Source organism: Zonotrichia leucophrys, chromosome 26 (assembly GCF_028769735.1).
Source record: "Zonotrichia leucophrys gambelii isolate GWCS_2022_RI chromosome 26, RI_Zleu_2.0, whole genome shotgun sequence".
Lineage (NCBI taxonomy): Eukaryota > Metazoa > Chordata > Aves > Passeriformes > Passerellidae > Zonotrichia > Zonotrichia leucophrys.
In genome coordinates this window covers 1,622,559-1,650,315 of record NC_088195.1, presented here as the reverse complement: position 1 = coordinate 1,650,315, position 27,757 = coordinate 1,622,559, and the positions used below count along the sequence as shown (strand labels likewise).

Genomic DNA, 27,757 nt, shown 5'->3' with positions numbered 1-27,757 from the left:
ACCTCAGTATGCACTGAATTGGGGCTGGTTTCACAGCAATTTGGACTAAATTAGGGCTGGAGCTGGGTTTAAGGGAGTTGTGCCTGAGTATCTGGAAACATTCTGGGAATGGAGCAAACCAGGTACATTTACCTACAAGGTGACAGACTCAGAAGTTTTGCAGCTTCAATAAAACTCTCGACAGCTACAGAGCTTTTTTTTTTTTTTCTGTGTTAATTTAATCATACAAATATTCATTTATACATTAAGGAAAAAGCTTCCTTTATTTTCACCCCCAATGTGCTATCATAGGACTTCTCCCAGACTCAGAGAGGCAACACACCATCCCGTGCTACACATGCACTGCCCCGGCGAGCACAGACAGGCTGGGAACCACCCACGCACTCACACACGGAAAAAATGAAACACAACAGAAACCCAGACGTGGGACAGCGTGCATTTCCACCCCCACCACTGCTCTCTGACTGCACGGCTCTGCCCCAGCTCCCAGACCTTGGCAGGGCTCCAGTCCAGCACTCCTGAGGTGTGGGCAGAAGATTCCCACTCTCTCACCCCCTCCCATGGCACTGCCACTTCGGGGCCAGTCCCAGGGACATCCTGCTCCACTTTGCCAAGGCTGGGAGGTGACACTGCTTGAGCTGTGTTAGTGACAGGGTCCAAGTGGCTCTTGCTTACCACAGGGACCCACTCAGAGGCCATCAGAGATGTTCTACATTACCCGTTCCCATATGGGAGCTGATACAAACTGCAGTGTCACGAGGTCACCTGGGCAGAACTTGGCCAAATTCACCTCAATCTCCCCATCAAAAGTTGGACACCTGAAGCACGAGCAATCTGAGGGCCAGCTGCAACACGAAGCTCCAAGAAACCAGGAGATAAAACCACCTTTGGCCTCAGTGAAACAGTTTTTACTCGAGGAAAAACACAGAGATAGAGCAACCCGTTTTAAACATCCTTGCAGTGCCACAGCAGGGGCCACAAGCCTGGCCCAAAGATCCCTCAGCTGCCTGGGCAGAGCAGGATGTGAGCAGCAGGAGCTGCAGATGCCAGAGCCCTGCCTTTCCTCACAGCCTGCAACGTGCACCCCTTGTCACCAGGACACCACGGACTGCAAACGCGTGTGCCTTCGGAGTGGGAAAGCACATGGCTACTTGGGGCACATGCAGGTTTTGGTTTTTCAAGACAAGGGAATAAATTCAGCCTTAGGAAGAGCACAGGAACACGAGTGAGGCAGCCAGGGGACACAGGAGGAGCACACGTGGCTGGGAGCAGAAAGCCAGCGTGGGGGTATCCGAGTGCAAGGGTCTCCCAGGCGCCTCTGCTGCCACCAGGCAAAGGTCACAGCACCAGCTCTAACTCTCAGGCTCAGACCTTGATTTCTCCTCCCTTCCACTATGCAGCTGCCACAAGGAGCCAATAAAGATAAGGAATCACCTCGTCACTTGAACCAAGAGCTGTCTCCAGGGGTTCAGTGCCCTCAGAAGGGAGCAGCAGCGCTGCAGGTGTGATGTTCATTTCCTCAGAGGGGCTTGTGAGCCCCCTGTGAGGAAAGGAGGGAGTGAGCAAAGATTCCATCTGCCCACACCACACTGTGGGGCTGCAATCACCCCCCAGATCAATCTCAGATCTAATACTCAGAATTAATCCAAGGCAAAATGTTGTTACAGCACAAGAACCAAAGCTTCCAAGAAGCAGCTCCTTCAGCAGGTTCACTCCAATCCCAACACTTGCCCAGACCCAGGACACAGCCAGGTGCCCACCAGACTGCAATACAAGTGTCAGGCAGTTCAAATCCTGTGGGGCCATTTCCACGCAGGCAGTTTCTCATCTTGTTTCTCCCAGCTAACAGATTTCTGAAGGCAGATTTCAGCTGATGGTGATCTGTAACAACTGAACCTCTGAAATATGAACAAAATCCATTGCCCAATCCTTGCTCTGTTGGACACCAGGAACTCCCACTGGCCCCTCGAGGTCCATCCATATGCACCCAGGTACCAGTCCTTGGCAGCTGCAATGAAAGATTCCCCCATTCCAAACCAGCCACAAAAACAAAAGCAGCCAAGAGCAGCGAGGGCAAAGCCATGCAGTGTGCAGCTCTGACACAGGGAAAAGCCTTCACTGGGCAGATCTGGAAGAAGGTAAAGGGAGCTTTGCATATTCCTGTATCTTTGGCAGATGGCTGTTCCAGCCTGGTTCTTTTGGGCAGGATGGTGCTGCAGGGCTCACTCCCCTCTGCTTGTGGGGTCAGCATTTCACAATAAATTCACCACAGTGCCTGAGACCAAGCTGCATCCCCTCACACTGCACTTTGCAGTCCAGAATGGGAGCAGAACATGCTGGAGGAACAGCAGAGCAGCCCAAACCTTCTGCAATCCCTCCCCTAACGGGAGCCCACTCACAGCCTCGGTGCAGCCCCAAGCCCAGATGACAAAGGCAGAAGAAGAGGAGGTGACAGTGGGACCCAGCTGGTGGTGTCAACTCCTGCTCTGTGCTCCAGAACACAGGGATCAGCCTCTGAGCTACACCTCAGCACAGGAGAAACAAATGCAAACTGATGCTCTGAAAGAGAGAGGGGAGACTCCAAATGAAAAGGACAGGATGTCTGTGAAGCTTTGCAACTATCAGCAGGTGAATTACAGCTACAGAGATTCCTCTTGGCACACAGCTCCAGGCACAGCTACTGCACACGAGAGTGAACAAAAAGGGACTTTTAACTGCTAATCACACAGGACAGCTCAGCAACTTGAATAAATCAGTTTCTTATCAACATGGGTGTGTATTTGTGTACTTCATGTACAAGAGAGAAGGGAGATGAGCCCTCCATGTTATTCCAGAAGTCCCAGTGTCTCCAATTCTGATACTGAAACCTGTCCATAACGTGACTCCCAACGACACGCAGGACAACTTAAAAGCAACACCCAAACCAAAAGGAAAAGAGGAAATAAAAGATTAAAAAGTTGGTAACTAAAACCAGCAGATGCTGTTAAAAACGCAGTGCTGGGTGCAGACCCAACCTGGCATTAAAAAAGCCTGACAGAAGCAGTCCCTGCACAAACCCCAGCAGGTGCTGAGCCAGTCCTGTTCAGCAGCAAACCAGGACATTCTGGGAAAATGCACGCTGTCCCTTAGGAAAAAAAACCAAAAAAAAAGAACAAGAAACAAACAGAAATTAAACATTTGCTCAAACTACAACCGCTCTGTAGGCAAAATATTCTTTTTTTTAAAGATGGCTTTTAAATTTTCATTCTTAAACTTCTTTTTAAGCTACCTAATTACACGTGAAGATGATTTCTAAAAACCCATAGTGTTGGTGTCTCTTCTTCCTCATAGCATTTACACCACTCTGAAATCCAGCAGTCACACATGCATACTCAGGTTTTGGATTTTCCTCTGGAAACAGCTAGTCTTAAGTTACTGGGCTTTTGTTTTTTCTTCTTTTCCAGAACACGGAGGCAGAGAAGGGGGGTCCACGCTGTGTCTGTCTGCCACATGAATCCCCCTCCCTTCCCCCAAAAGTCAGCTTTTTCTTAAATTCTCCTCTTGTCGATACCCGTTTTGTGTTTTTGTGTTTTAAGACTGTCCGAAGTGATAAGGACCGTGGAAACCCTGAAAGAAAGTTGGAGACATAATCAATTTTCAACAGGCAAGAAACAAAACGCTCAGTGCTCAGCTCCAAAGAGTGCCCAGCCCAGCCCAGGGCTTCCCTCCAACCCCACTGTGGCTCCAAGGACAGTGAAAGCACACATCCAGGGCTGGCTTCCCCACAGAGGGCAGATGCCACCACTTACCTCTGTCAGATGTTTTTTAGACCAAGGCCACAAATTAACTTGTGTTTTCTACACCAGAATTCCCTATAGGTGCTACAACACCTGCAGGCCCAGCCCCTGCAGCCTCCTCTGTCTGTCCCACAGACATGGGGCTGTAAATGGGTAAGAGGCTCTGCCAGAAAAAAACCCAACAAAAAAAAAATCCACATTCCCACAAGTGCCATGTGTGCCTCCTCAAGGTGACAATGCACATTTGCTTCCAGTGAAATCAACCAGAGCATTTACCAAAACACCCAAAATGCTTCCTAGAGAATCCATTTCCCTCCTTTACATCCTGAAGTGAGTCACCTAAATGTCAGGTGTAGTCACAGGTCTCAAATTAACAGGAACTCCTTTTGTAACTTCTATTGTCCAGATCAGTTATCCGGGGTTTCATCAGGAAGCAGAAGAAAGACCAAGAGGCAGCAAGGGATGCCCCAGCTCACGGCAGATGAAGTTTGTCAGTGAAGAAGGTACAACCCCCACACAAACCCAGACACACACTGAGGTCAGGAGAGAGATGAGGGAGAAAAACTTGTATCTCATGGCAGAGCTGGAAGATCATTATGCAAATGCTTCTAAACACAGTCCAGCTCTTCCCAGCACACTCTGGGTAAGGCAGCGAGAGCCCAAATTCCTGTTCTGGCTGAATGGGAAGCTCTGACCTCAGTTTTCACCACTCTGCCTTTAACAGGGCAAATTTCCTAGGAAATACCATTTCCTTCATGTTCTACAACTTCAAAACCCCCTCACTGCAGGAGCCAGGGCTGTGGAGCCACGAGTGGGAACACGGATTATGTAAAGCATCAACGTCACTGGCAAACCCCAGGCTGGAGGGCTCTGCTGCAGATCTGACTGGGAAGGAAATGCCATGAACAGTCTGTAATCTTGCTACAGCTGGAGAGAAAAAGTTCAATCTTGGGGATATAATCAGGTGGTAAATACAAGCAAATGGCAAAATGAAGCAGCTCTCAGAATCCAACCAAGAGGAGGATCAGCAGACAATTAACCAGGACATCTCCTGAACTGCGTGGGAAGTATGAAAGACTGGGAACGTGGAAATTGCTGTTTGCAGACAGAAATACACGCAAGTGATGGAAAAACAAACAGGCTTCTACCCCAGGAATATGCTGCAGTGCCAGTTTGTAAAGCTTTTCAAAAGAGAACAGCCAGCAGATTCCAGCATGACAGTTCACCTGAGGAAGGAGATGCTCCCATCAAAATCCAGAGATTGAGAAATCCAACATTTCCAAAAATACACTAACTGAAACGGGGGGAAGGGGAGAAGCAGGAGAGAAACATTAAGATGGTGTATAAGAAAAGGACACAGAGGAAAAGCAATGTATAAACAGGATCCCAAGCAGTCTCACCTCACAGGGATTAAGCTATTGTGCTTAGCACTCTGCAGAAGGAAAACAGGATTTGCTGCTGATGACCTGCACAGACACATTTGCCAGAATTTGCTTCATCTCTGAGCTACCTGCACACAAGGCTCTGTTTGAGGCACTGCCTGGTGAGCTCAGGAGGGGTTGAACCACCCCCTGCCCCTCTGCTGGGACCACCCTTACCCCGTGGCACCTCAGGGGGGATGCCAGAGGCAAAACAAACTTGCTTGCTGTAATCTGGGGGTTCCACAAGCAGCTCCTGTGGTGTAAGGAACTGCCAGTCACCCTCAGTCTGACATCAGAGCAGCTCATTTGTGCTTTTGGATGCAGAGACCCTGTGAAGTCACCGTGAGCTGGTTTGCAGGGAAACCCTCTGGATCTCCACAGAATGGTTTCTGGAGCACCTAATTTAAAGCTATGGAATTATGCAAATTGTGTCAGTTAAACCCAGAGTTTAGCTCAGCACAAGAGATTCCTCAGCATGCACAGCTCTGCACCACCTGCCACCCTGCAATGAGCTCCCCTGGCAATGCTGGGACCATGGTCAGCTCCTCCTGACACAAGGAATTTCACCATGGAGAAGCCCCAAATCTTTCCTTTTGGAATTGCCACTCTTCATTGCATTTTACCTACCTAAGATTCATTACTGAACATGAGAACTTGGCAAAATTGAACCCCACTTGCATCTTTAAGGTGAGTGAGAGCTGCTTTAGTGCAGGTGACTCCACCTCCCCTGTCCCATGACGTTTAGTCACCATGCACAATGTAAGGGTTTGATACCAGAAAACTTCAATTACTGCTGCATTACAAATACCAAACCCCTGTATGACATTTTCAAGCCTAATTATCCCCTCTATGCAACATTTTACATCACAAACATGCAAAAATAATTCTGCAGACAATTGCAGTTTTTCTGAGTTGTTTCAATGGAAGGATTATTCCCAGTATTTTTGGTGCCTTCCCGTCTATCCTCCAAGTGGGATCACTGTTTTTATGAAAAGCTCAGCTGCAGCTTTGCAAACTCGCTTTCAGCTCTTCCAGAATGTTCCCCAGAAGTAACTGCTCACTTGCTGGTGGGAGCACTGGCTCTTCACACAGACCAGCGTGTCACAACACAGGGCTGTGATTTTCCAAGCATGACAACTACTGGTATAAATTATCGTTTGCCTCGTGCCTCTAGAAGGGAAGTGAGATGTTTTGTGTAGTTAAAACCCTTTGTGAACACTGAGCTCTGCAAACCGAGGTACCTGTGCTGGGAACAAAGCGAGGATTAAGCGAATCTTTCACAAAGCATCACACACAGGCTTTCAGACAGCTCTTTATTTCACCTCTGTGACTGAGTCACCACCAATGCAGGTACACTTGCAGGGACAGGAGGTGGATGCACAGCAATACAGGAGTCTCCCAGCGGGCACTGACAGTGGCCCAGCCCAGGCTGCAGGTCCCCATCCCCTCAGGCCGCTCCTACCCCGCGCTGCTCCAACCTCGCTTACGTAAAACTGAGCACAAACAGAGAACAAACATCCAGCACTTGTGTTTTATTCCATGCATGCTGTGCAAACATGGCGTGGCTGGGAGACCACCAGGAAGTTCAGGACCTTCTGGGAGCAGGCACTGCAGGGCTGGGTCGGGTGCCTGTGGGTGAGCAGGGGCAGGGCTCAGGTACCTGAGCTCCCTGATGTGCTGCTGGGATAAACAACAGGCAGCTCTGCTGGGCTGCAATGGGGCAAAGTTGGGCTAAACCCAGATTATCTGGCACTTCCCACAGTCTGGAAGGACATGGATTTCATGGATGAGCTGACATGCAGCACCCAAACCACCAATCTCTCACTAGAGAGGCAAACCAGCTCATGCCAGGCTGCAGTGCTGTGGGAGCTCCAAGTCCAACCTTCTCCCACTGTGTCTAAATGGATGGAAACACACAGTGACCAGCCCAGAGTGAAGCCCAGACACCAGCATGGAAGGGGCTTCAAAACATTTTTGGGGCATCATCTTCATGCATAAAGACAGTTTGATGCCCAGTTTCCAGTACAAGTATTTCTGTGTATAGTTTACAGAGGTACTCCAAAAATCTGCAAAGTGGAGGCCCTGGTTTGGGAGAAGCATGGCTTTAGAAGCAGCAACAACATTTAAGCTCAGAGAGGGGAAGCCAGTTAAAGGCTCCAAGGACACAGGGTTGGTTTCCCCTTATGTACAGAAAGCTGCCAGGTAGCTCAACTCCACACAGAACACAGGGAGATGGGGAGCATAAACACAGCAGGAAAAAGGGAGCTCAGATTTTACAGCTGTGAACTCCAAATATATTTTTATTTCATTGGGCTTTGAAGAGCAGCACAAGCAATGACCAGGACAGCCAGGCACCATTTGCTTAGGTGGGGTTGATGCTCAGTGTCCTGTCTGGGCAAATCTTTGCAGAATCACAACCTCCAGGTGCAGTTTTCTGCATGACACAGAGAGGAGTGATTCCTCAATTCACCTGGGCAGCAGGTTTGGATACAGATCTGTGGATTTTATACAGAGGTGTTAAGTACAATCTAAGTGTCAGGATATGGCTATTCACTTCTGATCTTCTCAAACATGGAAACCTGTACATTTCTTTCCTCAGTTAAGCAATTAAACTCTCATTCCCAGGCACTGTAAGACTGAATCTTGGGCTTTTAATGGAAAAGCCAGTCACAAGAGAGCAGCAGTGACCGTGCAGGGTTGCTATGAGACAGGAGTAAATAGGAGAGAGCTGTATCAACCTCAGATCTCTGGAGAATCCAGGGAAAGTGACTGCCAGAGAATAAAGTATCTGTGCATGGGGATTTCTGGGCATCCTATCCTGCACTTAGGCACATCTTTACATCTAAGAACATGCAAAAACTCCATTGGGAACAGATTTAACAACAACATGCTTCAAGCAAAGCCCTGGCCTGCAGCCTCCCAACAGTGAGTGTGGATGGTGGGCAGGGGGCCCCAGGGAGGTCGGTGCCATAGCAGGAATAAAGGGCACACAGCTTGTTCCAACCATGCCACAGGTTTCATCTTACCCACTTCCAGGGAATTCTGTGTCTGGTTTTGTTTGTTTTTCCCCAGAACACCCAAACCACCCACTCTGCTGCTGCTGTATAAAAGCATTTTGAATGTTTCCAGGTGTGAAATGCTGCTGTACTTGTGTAACCCAGCAGCAGATGGCACGTCGGTGTAGCCACAATCCTGACTCCAATGGGAGCTCTGGAGGACAAGTCACACCTGCTCAGTGCACCAGAGGGAGAACTAATTCTGACAAGGTCTGGCAGCTTCGAGTATGTTTTACACCTGCAGATGCCAGAAACTGCTCGTTTTACCTCAAAGATTTCATGGTCTCATGCACTGCATGACTGGGTGTCCCCAGTGTCTGTCAGCAGAGGAAGCCTCCACAGTCAGCTGAGAAATATTTAAGGGCTTATTTTGCTTCTAAATACAGGACACAGGCTCTTCTCAACACTTTAACTAAACCTGAACCATCTCCTTCACTCACCAAATGGCCTGGGGATTCCCTCCCTCTCCCAGGTACATGAAAGAGACAAAAATATCAGAGATCCTGCCCAAGATAAATAAAATCCAGGAATTCTTGGAGTCTGTGCCACTGCCTAAGCAACCCACAGTGCTCTTCTGTGTGCTCTAGAACCTGAAATAAAGCCTTTCACATCAGAATTCAATCACAGGGCAGCAAGTCCCAATGCAGCAGTTTTCCTTCTCCTCTGCAGCAGCAGAGTACAGGTCAGATCCCCTGGGGACGAGGAGAGGATGGGCCAGGTAGAGCTTTTCCCAACAGGAACTGGAGCTCCATCTGTTCCTCAGGTAATTCAATGCTCCTGACATCACCTCTAATAACCCCTTTTCTGCTCCAGCAGCATCTCCAGCTGGGTACACCATGCACACACAGGGAAAAAGCCAAACAAAACTGCATCTCCTGTTCCCAGAGGCCTGGTCAGGGAATGGGGGAATGTTCACCTGACCATTTCAAACCAGACCAGGCATCTGGGGTGTCCAACTCCCTCAAAACTTGTTTACTACAGAACCAGTATTGTACCAATATGAATATTGGGTCTGTGGCAGAAAACCTCCTACCCTGGGCAGGATGGGCAAGGCTAGAACAGGACTCAGATCTTCAGACCTACCAGAACAGCCTCCAAAGGATAAAATAATCTGTTTTAGTATGTCACAAACAAAAGAACTGCAGTAGAGAGAAAAACCACCCCAAAATCAACTGGCTTTTTCATATCTCCCACCCCAAAGCAAAAAAAGGACTATGAAGTTGTCCCTTCTGAAGCCAGCAAACAAAATGTCTGCTTTAATCTCAGACAATCCACCTCAAATCCACCCAAGAATATTCTGTAAATACAAAAAGAAGCAAACAACGAACAACCCCAAAACAAGGAAAAAGGGGAGGAAAGGTCACCTGCCCTACGTTTGGGGTTAGATTATAACTGCCCCCATTTCCTCAGAGCACAGAGCTCTGGGTTACCAGCTAAACCAGCTCACTTCAACCTTGTGACACCTCTCAGGTGCTGCTTCACTCTCCTGCTGGCTTCTCTCCCACAGCACAGCTGCTCCTTGCCAGGGGCTCTGCTTCCTCACAGCCACGTTCTCTGAAGGCAGAGCCAGCCCAGCCCCTTGGGGAGCACCACGACCCCAGCACGCAGCCCCTGCAGCAGAACTCAGCAGTGCCACCTCAGGGGGCGCTGCACTGCCAGCCATCACTTCCCAAGCCATCCACTCCACTGCTGGGAGCAGGGCCTGGCAGCAGGAGCCAGCCCAGAGATGTGTTTGGGACCACTAAGGGGGGCAGTCAGGCTCACCCCACACATGCCAGCCATAAAAAATGCACAGCCCTGGGGTAAAGGTCACTAAAACAAGATCCACTGGCACAGGACAGGCAGGTCATCCAGGGAGGAACTAAAGTGCTGTAGGTGAACTAACATTAGGGCTTTATTAAGTCATTCAGCAACCAAATGTTATTGTCCTACACAGCCTGCTCAAAGTACAGTAAAGCATTTTAAAAGGATTTAAAAAATCAAACTAGTTTGACATACGACAGTACACACCTACACATACTGCTGCATTAACAGGTGGATTCTGAATTGTAAATAATCCTGCAATTCATTTTTCACACACAAGCAAATAAAAACAGTCAAAATATCACTCAGACTCATATAGCATCCACCAAGCAAGCTTTTGAGAGAGATTTAAAGTAAAGATAATTTAAAAGTCACCTACAATTATGAACAAGACAAGGACACAGACAGGAACGGTCCTTTGATTGACTGTTCCTGCAGGCAGCTTCTGAGATCAAATGGTGTGCTCTGGAGTCTCCCCACACCAGCTAAAAAGAAGTTATCTGGCTAATCTGAACTTTGAGGGTGTGGTAATTTGTTGTCTGTTCAAAATTATGTCAAACTCAGGACACATCTAGAGAGATATTTTGACTTATTTGCACACGCAACTGGAGCAGGCTCCAGCCACTTGCGGTTACAGCACCCAAACAAGGCTATATAAATTTTCAGAAGGACTTGAAGCAAAAACAAAAAGGTGGATCTGGTAGAGTCTATCAGAGGCAAAAAATATTTTAATATAACATGAGGACTTGGCAGAGTCAGACAGTCAAATTCAGAACCTTCCTTAGCAGGTCTGGCAGAAGCAGAAGGAAAGGGCTTTGCAGTTTGGAAGGAAGAGCAATTACACACCTGCCAGGCTCCTCCCCTACCCGTTCTCCTGCTCGCCCAGGGCACCTACCTTACTGTACGTCACTACCGACAAGTTGTTCGAGTGACTGCTGGGGGAGAGATTTACAGAGTTTTGTGACAGTCCATTCTGATCTTGTTCGATTTGGTCAGGAGCAGGCCCCCATGTGTTTTTGCTGATTGTGCCTAGCTCGGAACCCCCAGGGTCTTTTAGGTTGTTTTCATCTGGTTGCCTGTTCTTCTGTGGAGAGGCGAATGGGTTAAAGTTTCCTTCTACCTTGCGATGCGGCTGCGTGTTGAACTCTGTTTCAAAGGATGACAGCTGCTGTGTGACACCCAGAAGTCCTCCAACTTCCACGCTGAGGATCACCCAGATGACATCTGTGGAAAAATACACGTTTGGGTTGTCACTAAATAGGAATTCATTAAGAAGTGTCAGAAGGAGCAAATGAATTCCATCCTTTACACTAGCAAGAAAAAGACTTATTGCTTAAAGCACATTTTTACAAAGCCTCAGCAGTACTGGTTCCAGTGCCCCCAGTTTAACAGGCCTAGGATCAGCAGTTTGAATTTTAGGAGCCAATTGAGGACAGTGGGATTCTACCTTAGGGGAACGTGACTCGCCTATGGAACTCCACACTCTACTAGGGCCAGGACTCCTACTGCACACCACTAATCCCCCAAACACCCCCACTGAGCCCTGCATTCACACACCCCTGATCTTGTACACACACACACCACTGACTGCACACACAACCACCAGTGACCCCCCGCACACCCCCAGCCCCACACCCGTCCCCCACAGGCGGCGCTGGAGCGGCCCCGCAGCGCCCTCTGCCGCTCTCTCACGGCCTTGCTGTCCAGGTGCCATCCCCGGCTGGCATCACCGGGCCCCCGCCCCAAAACGGGACAAACGTCCAGGCCCCGGGATCGCCGGGACAGCCCCCAGCAAAACCACCAGCTCGGCTGCAGGGCAAGAAGGACTCAGAGCTTGGCGGCCAAAGGGGTTCAATCTTCAGGTCGTGTTCTGGCAAAAGTGACAACTTCTGGCAATGCAGGGACATCTCCCATTGTCCAGGACTGTGAACCTCCTGGAAACCCTGGGAAACTCTCGGCCTTGTGAGCATACAGGACCAGCAACACAAACTGGACAGGCTGTCCCACCTGCACAGGGATATCCCTGAGGGACACACTGCGTCCCCTCCAGACAACGAGGAGCTGCATGGCAGTGCCAGCACTGCCAGCCCCCTCCTTCTGGCACTGGTATTTTTGCCTCCATGTGCCAACACTGCTCACTCAAACCCTGAAACTTGGGATACTCCCAGCTGCCAACACAGACACAAAGATGTTCTCAGTGTAAACTAAAGCTGGCACAAAAGGGAGGGAAGGCTGCACTGAAGGCAGATGTTTGAGGCCCAGGCTGAAGCACCAGGCAAAATAGCCAAATGTGTTCTTTAAACAGAGAAATAGCTCACAGGGGGTGCACTAAGTCACTGCATTAACTTCACATGAGGTTTCACCACTATTTTATGCTCATATGCAGTTCACAAAGTTAAGCAATGGAAAACTGGGAAAGAATCTCAACAAGGACTGAGTGGGAAAGAGTCTCCATGAGAGCTGTGCACATCCCTTTGTTTTCCAGAGTTTTATGTAATCTGTAATTTGTTCCAGTGCTTAGAAAACACTGACCAAGACAACAAAGCAGCTCCCTTGATGTTTTCCTCCACTCTGTGCTGTGTATTTAAGCCCGGGGCTGGCAGAGCTCTGCCCCCTGCTCCATTCTGTGTGTGTGCAGTCCCCAGTGGGGCCGTGGGCAGGGAAGGGGCTGCTCACCTCCGTAGTAGAGTCCCGTGGCAGTGCACATCCGCCACTGTCCCTGATACATTCCGGCGGTGCTGGGGCTGCACATCTGCACGCTGACATCAGCCATCTCCTGCGGCGCCAGGGACCTCACCATCACCATGTTCACGTGCCCAAACTGGTCTCCACCGACATACTTCAGGCAAACCCCTGGGGGCCACGCCTCCGTCCCTGGGATTAGACAGCACAGGCAATTACTGACGGCGCACCAGGAAAAGCTTGGGCTGTTTGTGTAAGACTGGGTGAAACACGCTTGTTAAAACAGTTGTGCAATTGTTGGATGGTCAAAGGGAACCGAGGTACACAGGACACAGCAGCAGTGGATGCTGAGGAAACGTGGTTTTCAGAGCAGGCTTAACTGGTGCATTTAGGGACCAGCAGAACAATTCCCAATGTCTTCGTTACAGGAAAAAATTCTCAAAGTCACAGTGTAACAGCTTAAAAAAAAAAACTTAACTTACACACACCTCCCCTTCCCCAGGGCCAGAGGCAGAGACAAGGGCAGGGCTGTGTTGTGTGCCCCTATTTCTGCCTCCCTCCATGAAGCTCCTGAACCATGCCACATCAAATACCTGTTTATTTATATAAAGTGTTGGCAATGTGTCCTTTCAGGGATTCATTTCTTTCTAAGCCTGTTAGGAGTCTCAAGAGGAACTCATAGTTTGAGCTGTAACTGAAGTGCCAGCACTATTTCCTAAATGGATTTACTTCTCTCCTTGCACCAACCCTTTTCTCAGGCTTGTGCAAAGGTGGCAAGAAGGGTTGTGAATACACAATTCATCTGTGGGGATCCATGTTTAGACTGCAGACACCAGGACTGACAGCGTGACCTGGCAATCAGAGAGACAGAAAACAGCTCCTGCGTGCGGCACCGCTGCCAAAGATAACAACTGCTGGGGCAGACTGAGAGAAAAAGCCTCTCTTCTGAGACTCGTGAAAAATCAGTTTAGCACAATTTTCTTTTGCTTCTTCCCCAGTCACATCACATGACTCAGCCAAGGACTGAGAACACCTCCTGCTCAGCTGAGGCTGACGGAAATGGCTACGGAAAGCCTGAACCACCATGAAGCCTGGAACTGCTCCGTCTGGTCCGAGGCGAGCGCGCTGGAGGCTGCTCTGACCTCACATCACCTCAAGGAGCATCCTTTGCAACAGCTTGCCTGCTAATTTAATCCCTGTGGACACTCCAGTGAAGGCACGGCAAGGACTGATTTTCTTGCAAGTCCTTATTTTGGAATTCCCAACCTGGCAGTGAGAGCAGGATGTGCACGAGTGCAGAGGGATGTTCAGTGTGGGGGATGCACCAGCACAGCTGGAAAGGTGCTGAGAGAGCAGGGCTCTGAAAGAGGAGCTGGGTGTCTGGCTGACCTCAGCCTGGGGCATGGGGCACTTGAGCATGAAGCCTCATCTGCAGAGGTTGGCAGCCCAGCAACATGGCTTAGTTTAAATTATTTATGTGATTTTTATCAGGTTTAATGGCTTTAGGCTTGCAAGGTGCCTAGAACGCTGCAACTGATAAGCCTCATAAAATGAAATTATGATTATGTCATTCTATTTCAGTACACTCATCTCTCAGGAGATGATAAATTGCAGAGAGTGTCCTGCAGAGCCAGCAGCAGCTGGGGGCAGAGTGGGGAGAGGAAACCAGGCTGTTAAACCCTGCTGCTCTTTCAGCAATGGTTCTAACACAAAACGCTTCTCTGGCAGACAAGGCAGCACCGTCCTGCAGGTACCAGAGCAGGGCATTGTTTTTTAGTGACACAAATGAGAACCTGACTGAACTGAACTCACAGCTCACACGCCTCAAACTGACAATCTCTGAGCTCTGCCTGTCACACTCATCAGACCTGCAACGCTCTGGTGACACATGCCTCAGGTATTTTGTGTTCTAGAACTGAAATCATGTAATCAAGGACTCCTGGAGAGCTGTTAAAAACCTTGGCTCTGCTTCAGTTATCTGCCTAACAAGTAGATATTATCTGGAAACACTACAGCCCTTTGATACTATACCTTAATTAAACCAAAGAATGGTTTTCAAATGCTGCAGTGCTCCTCACACTGCACAGTCATGAGCAGCATGTGAAGCTGCACTTCACTAACCCTCAGCAGTGTGGCTGTACCAGGCCCTGGCCTCCAGCACCACTGCTAGGGCATGGATGGAAGGTCTGACAAGCCAGGTTCAAACCACACAGAGGCCAAAACATGTGTGCCTTGCCAAGAAATCCTAAATCAAGATGAGATCCAGTCCCCCATTTTAGAAGGCCCAGGATTTCAGAAGGTGAAACATTCCAAGAACAATGAAACATCCCCTGAACTAGGATGCTAAATTAAGGCTGAATTTGCATCCAGGAAATGGCACATCAGAGGAACAAGGAAGGGAGGAGTCAGCCCAAGATAGAGGTGTGGTCATAACACACACAAATTGAGATACTAAGAGTAGAGAAACAAGACCTATCACACTTACTAGATTTGTAAGAGATGTATTTGGGACAGTTATAAAAAATTGCCAGTCAACTTTTCACAGTACTGGAGTTCAAGCAAGTTCCATGTTTCACCCTTCCATTGTACTTCCAAACAGAAGGAGGCAGAAAAAGTACACTGAAATATTAAATCCTTCCTCTAGAACACATCCTCTATAAATCAGTGTTCTTAAAAACACTAATGAAATACTTTTAGATTTTTAGTGTGGTTTTAGTGTGGCTATTCTGTCCAAGTCCTGCAGCTATTCACAAGCAGAAATACTGAGGGAGCTGAACCTGACTCGTGATGACTCCCAGCATCACACCCCGGTGTGAGATTGTTCTCTCCCACACAAGTACAAGCAGGTCAATTAAATTCAGACAGAGTTTTAAACGTTCATGCAACATCCCCTCGCTGCACTGCTTGAGGACAAGGGCTTCCTTCACATCCATGGATCTCATTTTCCTCTCTGACTGCATCCCACCAGATCAAGCACTGGGAATGCACTTTGCCCAGCCTCACTTCCTGGATCCCAGGCACTGCTTTGACTTATTCCAAACTGGAATGTGGTCTCTCCAGCCCTGCATCCTCTCAGAGCATGAAAAGGCAATTCTGCCCGAAGTGGACCTGCCACATGACCCTTGTGTCACTGCCTTGTTTGTCTACAAGTTCCCTAGAGTTTGTTTGTGTGGTGGCACAAGGAACAAGCCTGGTGACCTGACCGAGCTGCCCATCCCACCACAAAATGTTTGTGCCAACCCAGGAAGGGAACTTGCACAGGCTGGCAGCACCTCAGGGTGGCTCCAGCCCAGGTGAGTGACACAGGCTTCCTGCCCCAAGGCAGCATCCCTCCCACTGCATCCCAGCACCTGCAGCTAAAGGCCTCACCTGTATTCTGTATCCTCCATGTTTTTGTAAACTGGGTATCAGGAGGGATGGACTCTCCTTCACCTATGGTGACATCTTCCACAAATGACATGGAGGGGACATTGATATTTGGACTCTCAAAATCATAGTAGGCTCCAATGGCAGCTTGTAGATTCCTGAAAAGGAAAAAAGCACATTACAACCTGAAGTACAGTTGGGTCAGGCCCTTTGCACAGGTCATATGTCATCCTAAACAGGTCAGCAAAAATATCCAGACTGTAATAACTCTGCTGCTCGTGTGTTTTTTAAAAGCTTTTATCTCTATCCCATATGGATTCTCTAAGATACCAGAGCTCAAAATACAGCAGTTTTTCTTGCCAGGGACACTGGCTTAGATCACTTTTCTACTCTGCTTCTACTTTCCCTGGAAACTTTAGAACTTACAAGTCTTGAAGGCCTCTACTCCAACAGTTCTTTATGAAACTTGCTGAACAGTTCAGGAGCACCAAGAGAAGAGCTATGTCACAAACACTGGGCAGTTTCTTCACCAGCCTTGTTACCTCAGCTAATTTCAAAAGGACCAACCAAATCTCTCCATTTTCTTTTGGCACACAAGGTTCAAAAGGAGCACAAGAGGAACAAAACATGAAGATAACTCTCAGGGCCAAAGGGCACCAGTAGCTACAGATAATAACCCCAGCCTCGCTGGAGTTTTTGAAACAGCATCAGGTACAAATTGCTTATTCATCAATACAGTGCCTGCTCAGCTCTGGGTAGTCACAACTTGCAGGAATTTACAAACCACCTGAGTCAAAAGTTCTCACTGAATAAAGATAAATGACAGTGGAAGTCTGTGATATATTAAGGACATTCAGAAAGCCACAATGCTATTGATTCCTGAGCCATGGTGTAGCTGCAACTCATGGTAATTAATGTGAGAAGAAGAACAGTCAGGCAGGAAGAGGATTCATGAGCCTTAGCTCAGTTCCACGATATACTATTAAGTCATTATGTAAGTGTTTGGCAAGTCATGTAATTCCTCTGTTTATACATGTCTGAGAGGTTATGGCCCTGATTTACATGTTGTGAGTGGGTGCTGTGAGAATGGAGATGAGTAAAATCTCCCCAAACGCAATGGGCATAATAACTGCTTTTTTTATTCATGACTGCAGAAATCTGTGTTGCTTTTTTGAGCAGGATAGAAAAAAAAAACCACCAAAACCAAGACTTCAGGAACTGGGAACCAGCACCTAAAAGCAAAGCCCTGCAGAAGCTGCTCTGTGTGGGCACAGTGACATATTGAGGGGCTGGACAGTGGTGGGGTGTCATGTGTCCGAGTCAGACAGCCAAGGTGAAAGCAAGAGAAACATTTGCAGCGTGACCCTGAGCAAGAGCAAACACAGGGCTTTGCGGGGCTGCTTGCCAGCTGGAAAGAGGCTTGAAACAGTGAGTAAAGAAACTGCCTCCTGTTCAATTCCTACAGTGTTCATGGCAAAAAACATTCCAATCAGACACATTCTGGATAAAATCTGGACTGCATGGGAGCAGTGTCACTTTCTCCTTACAGAAACCTCAGGGACCCAAAATGCAGCAGCTGACTGGGGGGCAACAGCAAGGGGGTAGAGCCACACTGGGGGCACTGGGAGAGGACCCAAAGAGCCCCACTGGTTTTGCAATCAATCCATCCATCACAGCACCAGCAGCCAGCAGATAATCGCTGTGTGAGTCACAGGAGTTGCTGACATTCTGCTAAGGAGGCACTGGAGGAACGTCCTGCACAACATGGCCACGGGGACAGATCAGCAATTCAGCAACCCCAGCGTCACAGCCAGACCTTTGCCATCCGTGCCCAGCGGACTTTGGTCCAACACAGGAGCCACTGGGTCCCGTGCTGTGGCCAGAACTCAGAATTCCAGAGCAGAAACCACCATTCAGCCTGAGGCGGTTTCTACTCAGGAGTGTCAGGGCTCTATTTAATCCCGCCAGCTCAGTCAAATGCTGCAGGAAGGGGCCATGTCACATTAGCCAGTAAACAGAGACAAATGCTCAGTTTTACGTCACCAACCGCCTGTTGCTTATACACTGCACAAGATTTACATAACTCACACCAGGGCTGTGCCAAGAGACTCCTGCTCGCTCACCCAGCTAACACCATGAGCTGCAGCTTAGTTTGCACCAGGATTTCTTCCTGTAGCGCAGCAATCCAAGGCAAAAGGTATTGTAGGAGATACAAAGACAGCAATGCAGCTCTTTCTCTTCCTAATCCACTACTACATAACTACATTTTCAGATGGACCACAACACCTTGTGAGCGATCGTTCTGGAATCAGTGGCAGTGACATTTTATTGACACTGAGAGGAAAAAATAAAAGCTCTGAGGGGCAGATTTCTACTGCAACTCTTTGCAAGGCAGCCTGGCTGTGTTTGTTTGCTGGGCTGCAAACAGGCCTCAGAAGGTAGTGGGCTATTTGTGCACACAGGCCTGGGGCCAGCGCTCCCATCCCGGGGTCATATTTCAGTGTGCTTTGCCATTGGGAAACAACAACACCCCTCTGCAGCATCGGGTTAAAAACTAACTAAAGGACAACAGCATGCTGGAAACACAAATGGATTTGCCCCATTTGTGATCAAATATTCCCAAACCCGCCTCCCCACTCCCACCATATGATCTGTGTGATGGGGGATGTTTGGGGTGAGTCCTTCTATGTGTTTCAACGCCTCTTGGACTTCCCAGTAGAGAACTACAAAGAAGCTTCCAGAAACTGAAGAGAAATTCACAGTGGCAAAAGCCAAAGTCAGGATGACAAAGCAAATCTGCCTTGAGTTCACGTTCTTTGACACAGACAAGCCCAGGAGATAGGGACAGAGCAGTGGCAGCTGCGCTCTGCCAGAGGCACCCCCGGCTCACACCTCGCACCGCCACTGGCTCTGTCCTGCTCCTCCCCCAAGACACAGTGCTCCCTCCCTGGCCCCAAAACCAAAACCTGGCCCCAAATCAGCTGCAGAGCAGCACTCTGGGGAAAATGCCACTTGCAGAGGTGAACTCTGCTGATGTGCAGGCAGCGGAAGCCAAGCAGCACAGCCTGCACTCGCCCTCCTGCCACAGGCACAGCACCAGTGCAGCCCACAGCCAAGCGTGACCCTAATGACAGAGATGCCTTAGGGCACACACACTCCAGGCCTTGAGATCAGTCTATTTTTAAATACATATTTGGGGTTTTTTTAGGTCTTTGCCCAGCTGTAACTGCACAGCCCCAGCTGCAGCCACTGCAGGGACAGACACGAGGCTCAGCCCTCAGAGGCTCCAGTTATCATCTAAAGGCTTCTGCTCACACATCCCTGCCTGCTCCATTTCACTCCTCACTGTGACTTACACCACACCACTTACTACCCTCTGCTCTCTGCCACAGGAGATAAATTACCATTATAAACCAAACAACTCTGCAAATCCAGCCAGTGTAATTGACATGATTGAGCTCTCCTAATTACAGGGGTGGCCACGGAGCTCTTTCTTCACAGGGCCCTCCAGGTCTCAGGCCTTACCTTCTCAAAATTAAGCAATTTTTCCATTTTTAGAGCAGTCCTGGACCACAGCAGTTTGTAGCCCTGCCACACTTACAGAGCAGGTCTGACAGGATCCAGCTGCCAGGAAAAGCCTGCAGTCACCCCAGTGATGGGGTGAGCCCAGGACTCAGCACTGTGCTCAATTTCAGCCCTAAGAGCAAGATTCCAGAAAGAGACAGGGGAGTAGGAAGCAAGTACAGGTTGTAGCTCCACATCATCAACCAAATCCACTCTAACTCTGGGTATCCCTCTCCTTCCTCTCCAAGGGCATCCCATAACTCTTGGATGACAAGTGCTTTTCCCACACAACACCAAAGTGTTCCTTTCCAGATCAGTCCTTCTGCTCTGCTGCTTCATTTCAAGCCTCAGGAACTAAATTACAATAATCAAGTTAAAATCCTCTCTGCTAATAGCTCTGGTGACATCCCTTAACAACTCTTAAGTGATAGCAAAGAGGTGGCTCATCTTGAGCCCTTCTTTCCCTTCCCTGTTTTGTCCAGCCAGCCTTTTGTTATGTTAAATCAATATATTTAGCCATTAATTAATTAAAGTAATTCAGTGTTCAAAATTAAGAGAAACTCTTCCAAATCAGTTCACAAACTCAAGGCCTCCTTACAGAACACAGGTAAATGGAAATTGTCTTTAAATTGGTTGTATCAGACTTTCTTGGGAGACTGAAGCACAGAGGCTGCTGAGGCCTCAAGCAAAGCAGGGCAGGGGCCAAAACCCTTCTGCTCCCCAGAATATGGAGAATTCTTTCAGCACAGAGAAGTTCAGTATCTTGGAAGAAAAGCAGTATAAGCAGGTGCCTCAAACATACAAGACAAGGGACATCAGAACTTGAACTATAAATGTTACAGAAATCTGCAAGCTTTCATATATTGTCAAATTACTTGATGAGCAAGCCAAAGCCAAAGATGTAATTTTTTTAAAGAACAGATTTTTGGGGGGTAAAAATTCAAATCAAATCACAGCTTAGGCTCAAAATCCAGCCTGGAAATTTCCCTCTCTCTGGCTCTTGCCCATGCCCACAGCACAGCACCCACCATGGCCTGACCCTGGGGAGCACTGCAGGGCTCTGGAGAACACCCAGACAGAATGCTCCCTGCAATGGCACCTTCCATTTGGGATTTCAGATGGAAGGCAGCCCTCAGGCCATGCACAGACAGCCAGCAGTATTTATGTAACAAATGGACTTGGTGATTGGGAGGAAGGTGCCAAGGTCTGTCCCTGTGGAGGGTGAGAGCAGCCAGGCAGGTGCCCTCAGCACTCACAGGGTGCAGTGTTTTGTCATGAGCCAAGCAACTCAGGTGACATCTCCTGGAAATATGCAATGCAGACGCTGGGCAGTGCTAAACAGCACAATAAAACCTCCAGCACAGAGCACGTGATGTAGGACACCTCAGACTCCTCTGTAACTCAAGTCTCCACCTTCACAGAGCTCCTGTCGCTCTCCAAATGCAGTCTGTAACCAGGCACCACAGCTCCCCATAAGGTGTCTATTGTTAAAAAACAAAAATCAACAGTGCAGCAGATGGACAGTTTCTCACTCCCAAATAATGGAACTTCTCTACATGATACAGGGGGAGAGACTAAAAACACATATGGGAGACATCCAAGTGAGGCAACCCCTTTTGTCTCTTCATTTCCACAATTTAGCTGGATGCTCCTCACCCCAGCTCTTGTGGACTTGGATGGCTGATAATCCAGGCTGGGACATCTCCAACAGCTTCTCTTGCTCCTGAAGCAGGAGATGCCTCACTCCAAGCCTTGGAGAAGGCCAAAGGGGGTGGGGGAAGAGGCAAACACATCAGGCTGCAGGGAAGCACTTCTACCTGGAGCTTTCAATTCAAACCTTCAGTAGGGATGACACATGGCAATTAAGTGCAAAGCCTCAAGATGTTTTGAAGGGCTAGAATTTTAATCAGTCAGCAGAGAGAACTTCAGAAAGCAAAATTACTGTGTCAGTTTTCTTCGTTCTTGACCGCTCTTACACTAAAGTTACACGAAATTCTACGTATGAAGTTGGGAAACTACATTAGATGATGTTTGATGATGGAAAAGGATCACTGAGGGATGCTGAAAGCTTTAAGCTGAATTTACACAACTGAAGGCAGGGGGAAAGATCTGACTAATTTAAAGCTTATGTATTTTTTCATATGAAGATACAGAAAAATATTCATTGTTTTAGCTGAAAGCAGCAGTTCCACATACAAGTGGGGTGCTCTAGGAAGAAGACAGAAACATGTGGTGACTGAAGCAATCTTGGGTCTGCAGGGGCAGCACGAGGAGAGAAACTGAGAACCCACAGAAGAGGCACAGAGTCCTCAGAACACCAAACCATCAAAGGAACTCACTTTCCCTGAGCTGCTTTAATGTGCACAGAAACACCAACAGCAGCTGCTGAAACCTTCCAGAGATACCTGCACAGGGCTGAGCACAGCACCTGAGCACAGGGAGAAGCACCTGAGCACAGGGAAAAGCACCTGAGCACAACCCTTTGCCCAACAGCAGCACCACAATAATGCTCATACAAGCAGGAGTCCCCAGAAGCATCCCCAGCAGCTGAGCCCTCCCAAAGCAGTTGGTCCCAGCAGCTTTAAGAGGGGGGTAAAATATCCTGAGAATGTCCCAGCAGGAGCTGCCACTGAAAACAGGCAACAGCTCTTCCCAGTGGAAAGTTATTGAGAGCTGCCAGTACGCAGGAGATTCTGGAACTGCCAATTCCTCAGTACAAACTATGTTACCAATCTATAATTGTCTGATGAAAGTGAAAGGGGATTAAGCTACAGAAACTGTCTGAGAACAAGTTGGGGCATGTAAGGCAGAGTCCAGCTGGACCAAAATGATATTGTACCCAATCCTGCTACAGTTACCTGCTTATGCTTTCATGCCACAGGCACCAAAGTTTTCAATGCTTTGCACCTTAGAGCACAATTATAGTATGTTCCACAGTTATAAATACAATTTCTTTAGAGTCTAGATTTCATTCAAAATAATCAGGTCAAACACTTGAGTTGCTCTGGAGAAGAGGTGTGGGGTTGGAGGTTTTTTTAATGCACTAGATAAAAGCTTCTAAGAAAATATTTTTAAATTGTTTAATTCTGTAATGTTGCTATTTTTAGTAGCATTAGGAGACAGCTGTGGACACAGGGAGGCAGCAGCCTGGGATGGTTCACAGGCACTAAGAGACACCCACAGTGTTTCAAGCGAGCCACAACAGAGCAAACAGTTTAAAACCTTTTTCCTTCCCCAACCCAAGGGTGTAAATGACCTTGCACCCACCACAATCCACAGAGCTCCCCAGACTGTCCTGACATCCTGGTGACAGCACATCAGCAACCACCAGCTCTGCTGCTGGGGTGCCACTTCTGCCTGTGAGGACAGAGTGTCACCAGTGGGTTAGAGTAAGATGGACATCAAGTCCAAAGCCTCAGCTTCCTTCTTCCCTAATGAAGTTTATCAACACCCCATTGGTGTTTTGAGGCAACCCTCCTCACCAGATTTGGCCCAGCTGGTCAGCATAAACAAATATTAACCCAAGCAGAGTCACACCAGACCCAGACTGCTGGACAAACGTGTCCTGAGTCACAGAGAGAACACAGACTCTGTCTCTGTCACCTGATAAGGATGACGGGAACTCCCACCCGCTGCTGTCCCTGCCCCGTGGCTGCTGGGGGAGGAACAGAAACCCGCAGGCATGCCCAGGGAAGGATGATTATTGGCAGAATCAGGGCTGGTTCCTGCCTCCTCCTTGACACGAGGATTCCCCACCAAAGGAAGGGGTGTCAAAACCAAGCTCGAGGTCTATGCAAGGCAGTGGGGAAGTTTTCCTCACATTTGGCAGAACGTGGATTCAATCTGAAGAGCAGACCAAACATCTGTGCTCAGAGGACACCTGCAAACACCTGAGGTTACACATCAGGAGCAATGCTGGTGTGAGCCACTGTGGCAATCACATCCCATGTGAGTGAATCCCCCTGACCCAGTGTGTTCTGCTAAATTCTGAGTGTCCTGACTTCCCACACAAATATACCTCAAGTATTTCTCTGAGTGGCACCTACACTTCATGTAAGTCATGGGAAAATCAATTAAACCCCTATTAGTTAAACCATGTCTTCAGACTCCCAATTAAGTACATCCATTTCTAGGCAATACAGGGGTTTCACTGGATATAAAGAATTTGAATAGCCACCCACATTCACAGAAATGTGAATCTATAAGACAACTGTAGCACAGAGCTGCCTCACACCTGACATGAGACAGAACAAGGTTTTACTGCAGATTCCTGCAGTATTTTCAGAGATAAACTTATCTTCATGCAAAACATTACCTAGGGAGTACTAGTTAAACCATGACACAGCTACAAATTCTCCTAAATAGATGAAAAAACCACGAGGATCTCTAGAAGAGATCTGACAACCTTACAAATAATGACCTTTTCACCTAAAGCTGGATCCAAAAAGCTTTGTTACAATAATGCTTTTTTTCCCCCACACACAATGGAAACCATCGTTACCTGACACACTTCAATTAAATATCACACCTACTGCTCTGATAAAAATTCAGCTTTCTAAACAAGAGCTAAAAAGAGAATGTAAAGAAATATTACATGTAATTATTGAAATATACATTAGTTCTTCCAAACTGGGAACCTCTGAGCCAGCTACACTGAAATATGGATTTTAAATCCACTACCATTAGCTACTTCAAACTAATTCACTTTCTCATGGAATTAAAGCAGCTCCAAGCCTCTCACCCACAAAGCTGGCACACACTCCAATTCAAAGAAAATCATTCCATTTTCTTGTCCCAATACAGTTTCCACACCAGCTTTAGAGGAATCCAAAGACTTTTACGGAGCTCCAGGAGCTCCCTGTGAAGGCCAGCCAAGGCCAAAGGGGCTCAGACCCTCTCACAGATCACTGTGGAGCTGCAGGTGACCCCTGGGACTCCCCTGCACCCCAAACCCCTCCTGTGAGCCCCCTCCCTGCACCTGTGCTGGGTCTGGAGGGGAAGGAGCAGAGCCAAGGTAACTGAGGGGGATTTCATCCTGGATGCAACAGTAGCAAAATGCCCTCCCCACTTCACTGCCCAGGGTTTCCTCCCAAGGAAGAAACGTTTTCAGCATCAAAACAGCTCATTTTTGGTTCTGCTTTTTGAACAAAGAAGTTCACTTTTGGTTTTAGGCCGAAAGTGAAAGCTCAGCCTCTCTGAATGGAAAATAAATAACTAAATAGTAAAGCAGGATGGTGTGTGCTGCTGCTGGGGAATCAGATCCATGCAGCAAGAAGGCAGCACAGAAAACAGACATAACTCTAGCAAAGTGTTTAGTAAGTACCAGGGAAAGACAAAGGGTTTAACCTGTATTTCCTGCACATCAAGGAACAGCCTCTGAAACTTTGGATGCATATGTTCAACCCAAAGCATTTTTACAGGATTTAATAAAACCAGCTGGCAGTTCCTTAGCACTGCCCAAGCCTGACAGAGGTCTGAAGGGGCACTGAGCATTCCTGGGAACTGGAGAAGTGGACACAGACTTTTAGAGGCTACTTACAGGTATTCCTCCCCAGCCAGCCACTAATTTTTCCCCCTAGATTGGCCAAACAAGCTATTTAAAATAATTCCTTTATTCCAGCAGTACTGCTAATTCACTGCAAGTCCTCTGACCACAATTCCTAATGATGCTGTTGGAAATGGTCTTTCAAAGCACATTAAGCTCTGAGTGTTCCCTACAGTACAGGAAAGACACAAAGTGGGGAAGGAACTGTGGGTCTGGAGACAATTATTGCCAAAGAGCAGCTTTCACACCTGGGAACAAGCTCTAGTGAAACTATTTATGTGTTTGTTAATTAACTCACACATGGGACACTGCTACAGAGAACCTGGAACACCCAACAAGTGCATTTGTGTCACCCACCATGAGCTCCCTCACCATTTCCTGCAGGTGAACATCAACCCTGACTGGGAACACTTGGAAAAGTGACCTCAAAGTCTCATCAAGACAAATTCTTTGCAGGATGTGCTGGTGCCAGAAGGTTCAGACCCTAATCCTGGTAGGGCACCTGAACCACCTGGGCAGTGTGGGCTGCACAGGGCCCCTCCATGACACGGGAAAGGCGCTTCCAGAACTGGGACACGTGTGCTGACTGTCCCTGCTGAGGGACAGCAGGGGCAGGGCAGGGGCAGCCCAGCAGGGCCAACGACCCCGGGGCCATGCAGGAAGGGGAGGGAGCGGGGCAGGGGGGCAGGCACAGGGCACAGCACCCAGCTGGGGAGAGGAGCAGCCCCTGCCAGCCCGAGAACGGGCTCTGAGCCCTCTCAGAGCAGCCCCAGCCCGTGTTTGTTTGCACACACATCTCACCACCCCAACAGGCACATGCCCATCCAGCCACAAGACTTACCAAACTTCATAAAAAAATGTGAAAACAGATGTTTTCAGAACCAAACTACTGAAGTTGGGAAATAAAGGCTATTTCAACCACTTCAGTCAGTTCTGAGGCTGGATTTGAAACGCTGTTATTCCAAACAAGAATTCAATATTCCTGAATGAAAAAGAGCTGCTTCAGCACAAAGCAGGAGCACTCTGGCTACACAGAGCATCTTCAGGAGTAACTTTCAGGCAACTCTATTCCCTGCTCTCCCCAGGAACCTCACAGAACCCCCAGGGTTACAGTGCAGTGTCAGTTTTAGTCATATCACCAACACATGGATGAGGTGGGAAAGCATCTTCTGCGGGGAGCCAACCGTTTCTTCCAAGCAAACTCCTCGAGACCTTCTTTCATATTGCATCAGCTTACAAAACATAAGGAATTACTTGCTATTCCCCTACTCCTTCTGTAGATGCTTATTTGCCACTAAAATTCGGCATGGAGCTGTAGGAGGAAGGAAAAACCAAAACCAAAAAGCCGACAAAGTTGTCTCACTACTGTTTATAAACTCAACAATTCCACACAAGTTTTCCCCCAACTGTTGATATCCTGACCTCCCCTTGGATTTCAGTTTTGAAAGCCGAGGTTTCTGGGTTTGATGTTCTACCTCTAAGCAGGGTTTAGCTAAGTGATCTCTCTGCTCACCGTGTCTGAAACACACAGAACTCGTTTGCTCTCCTGCAGCTCCCACCCTGCAGAACTTTTAGGTCAACACACTGGAGATGAGCAGAGAGGACTGAAAACGAGCCAAAGCCCCCGACACACAGAGCAGCTGCTCCACAACAGCTTTTTTACAGTTCCTGGGCTCACTACACCAGAACACTCCTGTGCGCTGTTTTTCACCCTTGTACCGAGTGTCTCTCCTGTTTTTCTCGAGCTACAGCCTCGCTGATAACCCGTGCCTGCTTTTTCCTTGGGCAGTGACACAGAGCCTTTATCAAGACAAACACACACCCGAGAGTCAGAAGATTTAGAGAGACCCTCAGTGCACAGGCAGACGCTGAGTTTTCCCCAAACACCCCGGTAACTCTCACACGTGCACCGCGGCCGCTTCCAGGCTCCTCCAGCGCATTTCTGCCACAATTTCCCTCCCTCTGAAGCTGCCCCAAAGTCGGGGCGCCACAGCCCGTCCCCGAACGCAGGCTCGCACGCCCCGGGGATCTGTTCGCCACCCCAACAGCTCCGCGGCCCTCGCACCGGCGAACCCGCACCCCGGGCCGGGGCCGAGAGTCAGCCCCGTCCGCCCCGGCCCCGTCCCGCTGCCGCTCCGCCATGGGAGCCGCCTCCGGCCCGGCCAGGGGACAGAGGGCCCAGCACAAACACCGCCCGTTCCCCGCCGGGGCCCTGAGGTGACCGGGCCGGGGGGGGCCGGGCCCGCGGCCCCTCGGCCCCGCGAGCCCCCTCAGGCCGTCCCGCCCGCCCCCCCCCCGGCCCCGGGCCCGCACCAGTTGGTCATGTCGAGGAAGAAGGCGCAGCCGGCGGGGCTGAGCTGGAAGCCGAGCAGGCGCTGGAACTCGCCGATCAGCACGTCCTTGTCGGTGGTGCCGAGGCAGCTGAACTTCTGCATGAGCTCCGCGTCCAGGTCCACGTCCATGCCCTCCATGGCCGGGGGTCCCGGGGGCTCCGCGGCCGGGCCGGGGCCGCCTCAGCGCCGCGCGCGCGGGGGGGGCGCGCGG

The 27,757-nt window shown here is 48.9% G+C and overlaps 1 protein-coding gene across 1 annotated transcript; it reads right to left on the bottom strand.

Annotated features, from left to right (window-relative positions):
* Positions 1–188: 188 nt before the first annotated feature.
* On the bottom strand, positions 189–27,757 carry ILRUN (inflammation and lipid regulator with UBA-like and NBR1-like domains). The gene is made up of 5 exons (XM_064732843.1): positions 27,527–27,757; positions 16,108–16,262; positions 12,733–12,930; positions 10,952–11,280; positions 189–3,606 (listed from the first exon to the last, which is right to left on the bottom strand). The coding sequence occupies exons 1-5, from the start codon at positions 27,682–27,684 to the stop codon at positions 3,571–3,573; spliced, it is 876 nt and encodes a 291-aa protein (XP_064588913.1). The 5' UTR covers positions 27,685–27,757; the 3' UTR covers positions 189–3,570.

What these genes read in the sequence shown, in the direction of transcription:
- ILRUN (XM_064732843.1), bottom strand. Translation starts at nt 27,684, where the DNA reads ATGGAGGGCATGGACGTGGACCTGGACGCGGAGCTCATGCAGAAGTTC. An exon ending in CACGGGACTCTACTACGGAG is followed by an intron (nt 11,281 to 12,732) that starts GTGAGCAGCCCC and finishes ATTTTTCCACAG; the next exon opens with ATGTCATCTGGGTGATCCTC. An exon ending in CGGTAGTGACGTACAGTAAG is followed by an intron (nt 3,607 to 10,951) that starts GTAGGTGCCCTG and finishes ACTTTCTTTCAG; the next exon opens with GGTTTCCACGGTCCTTATCA.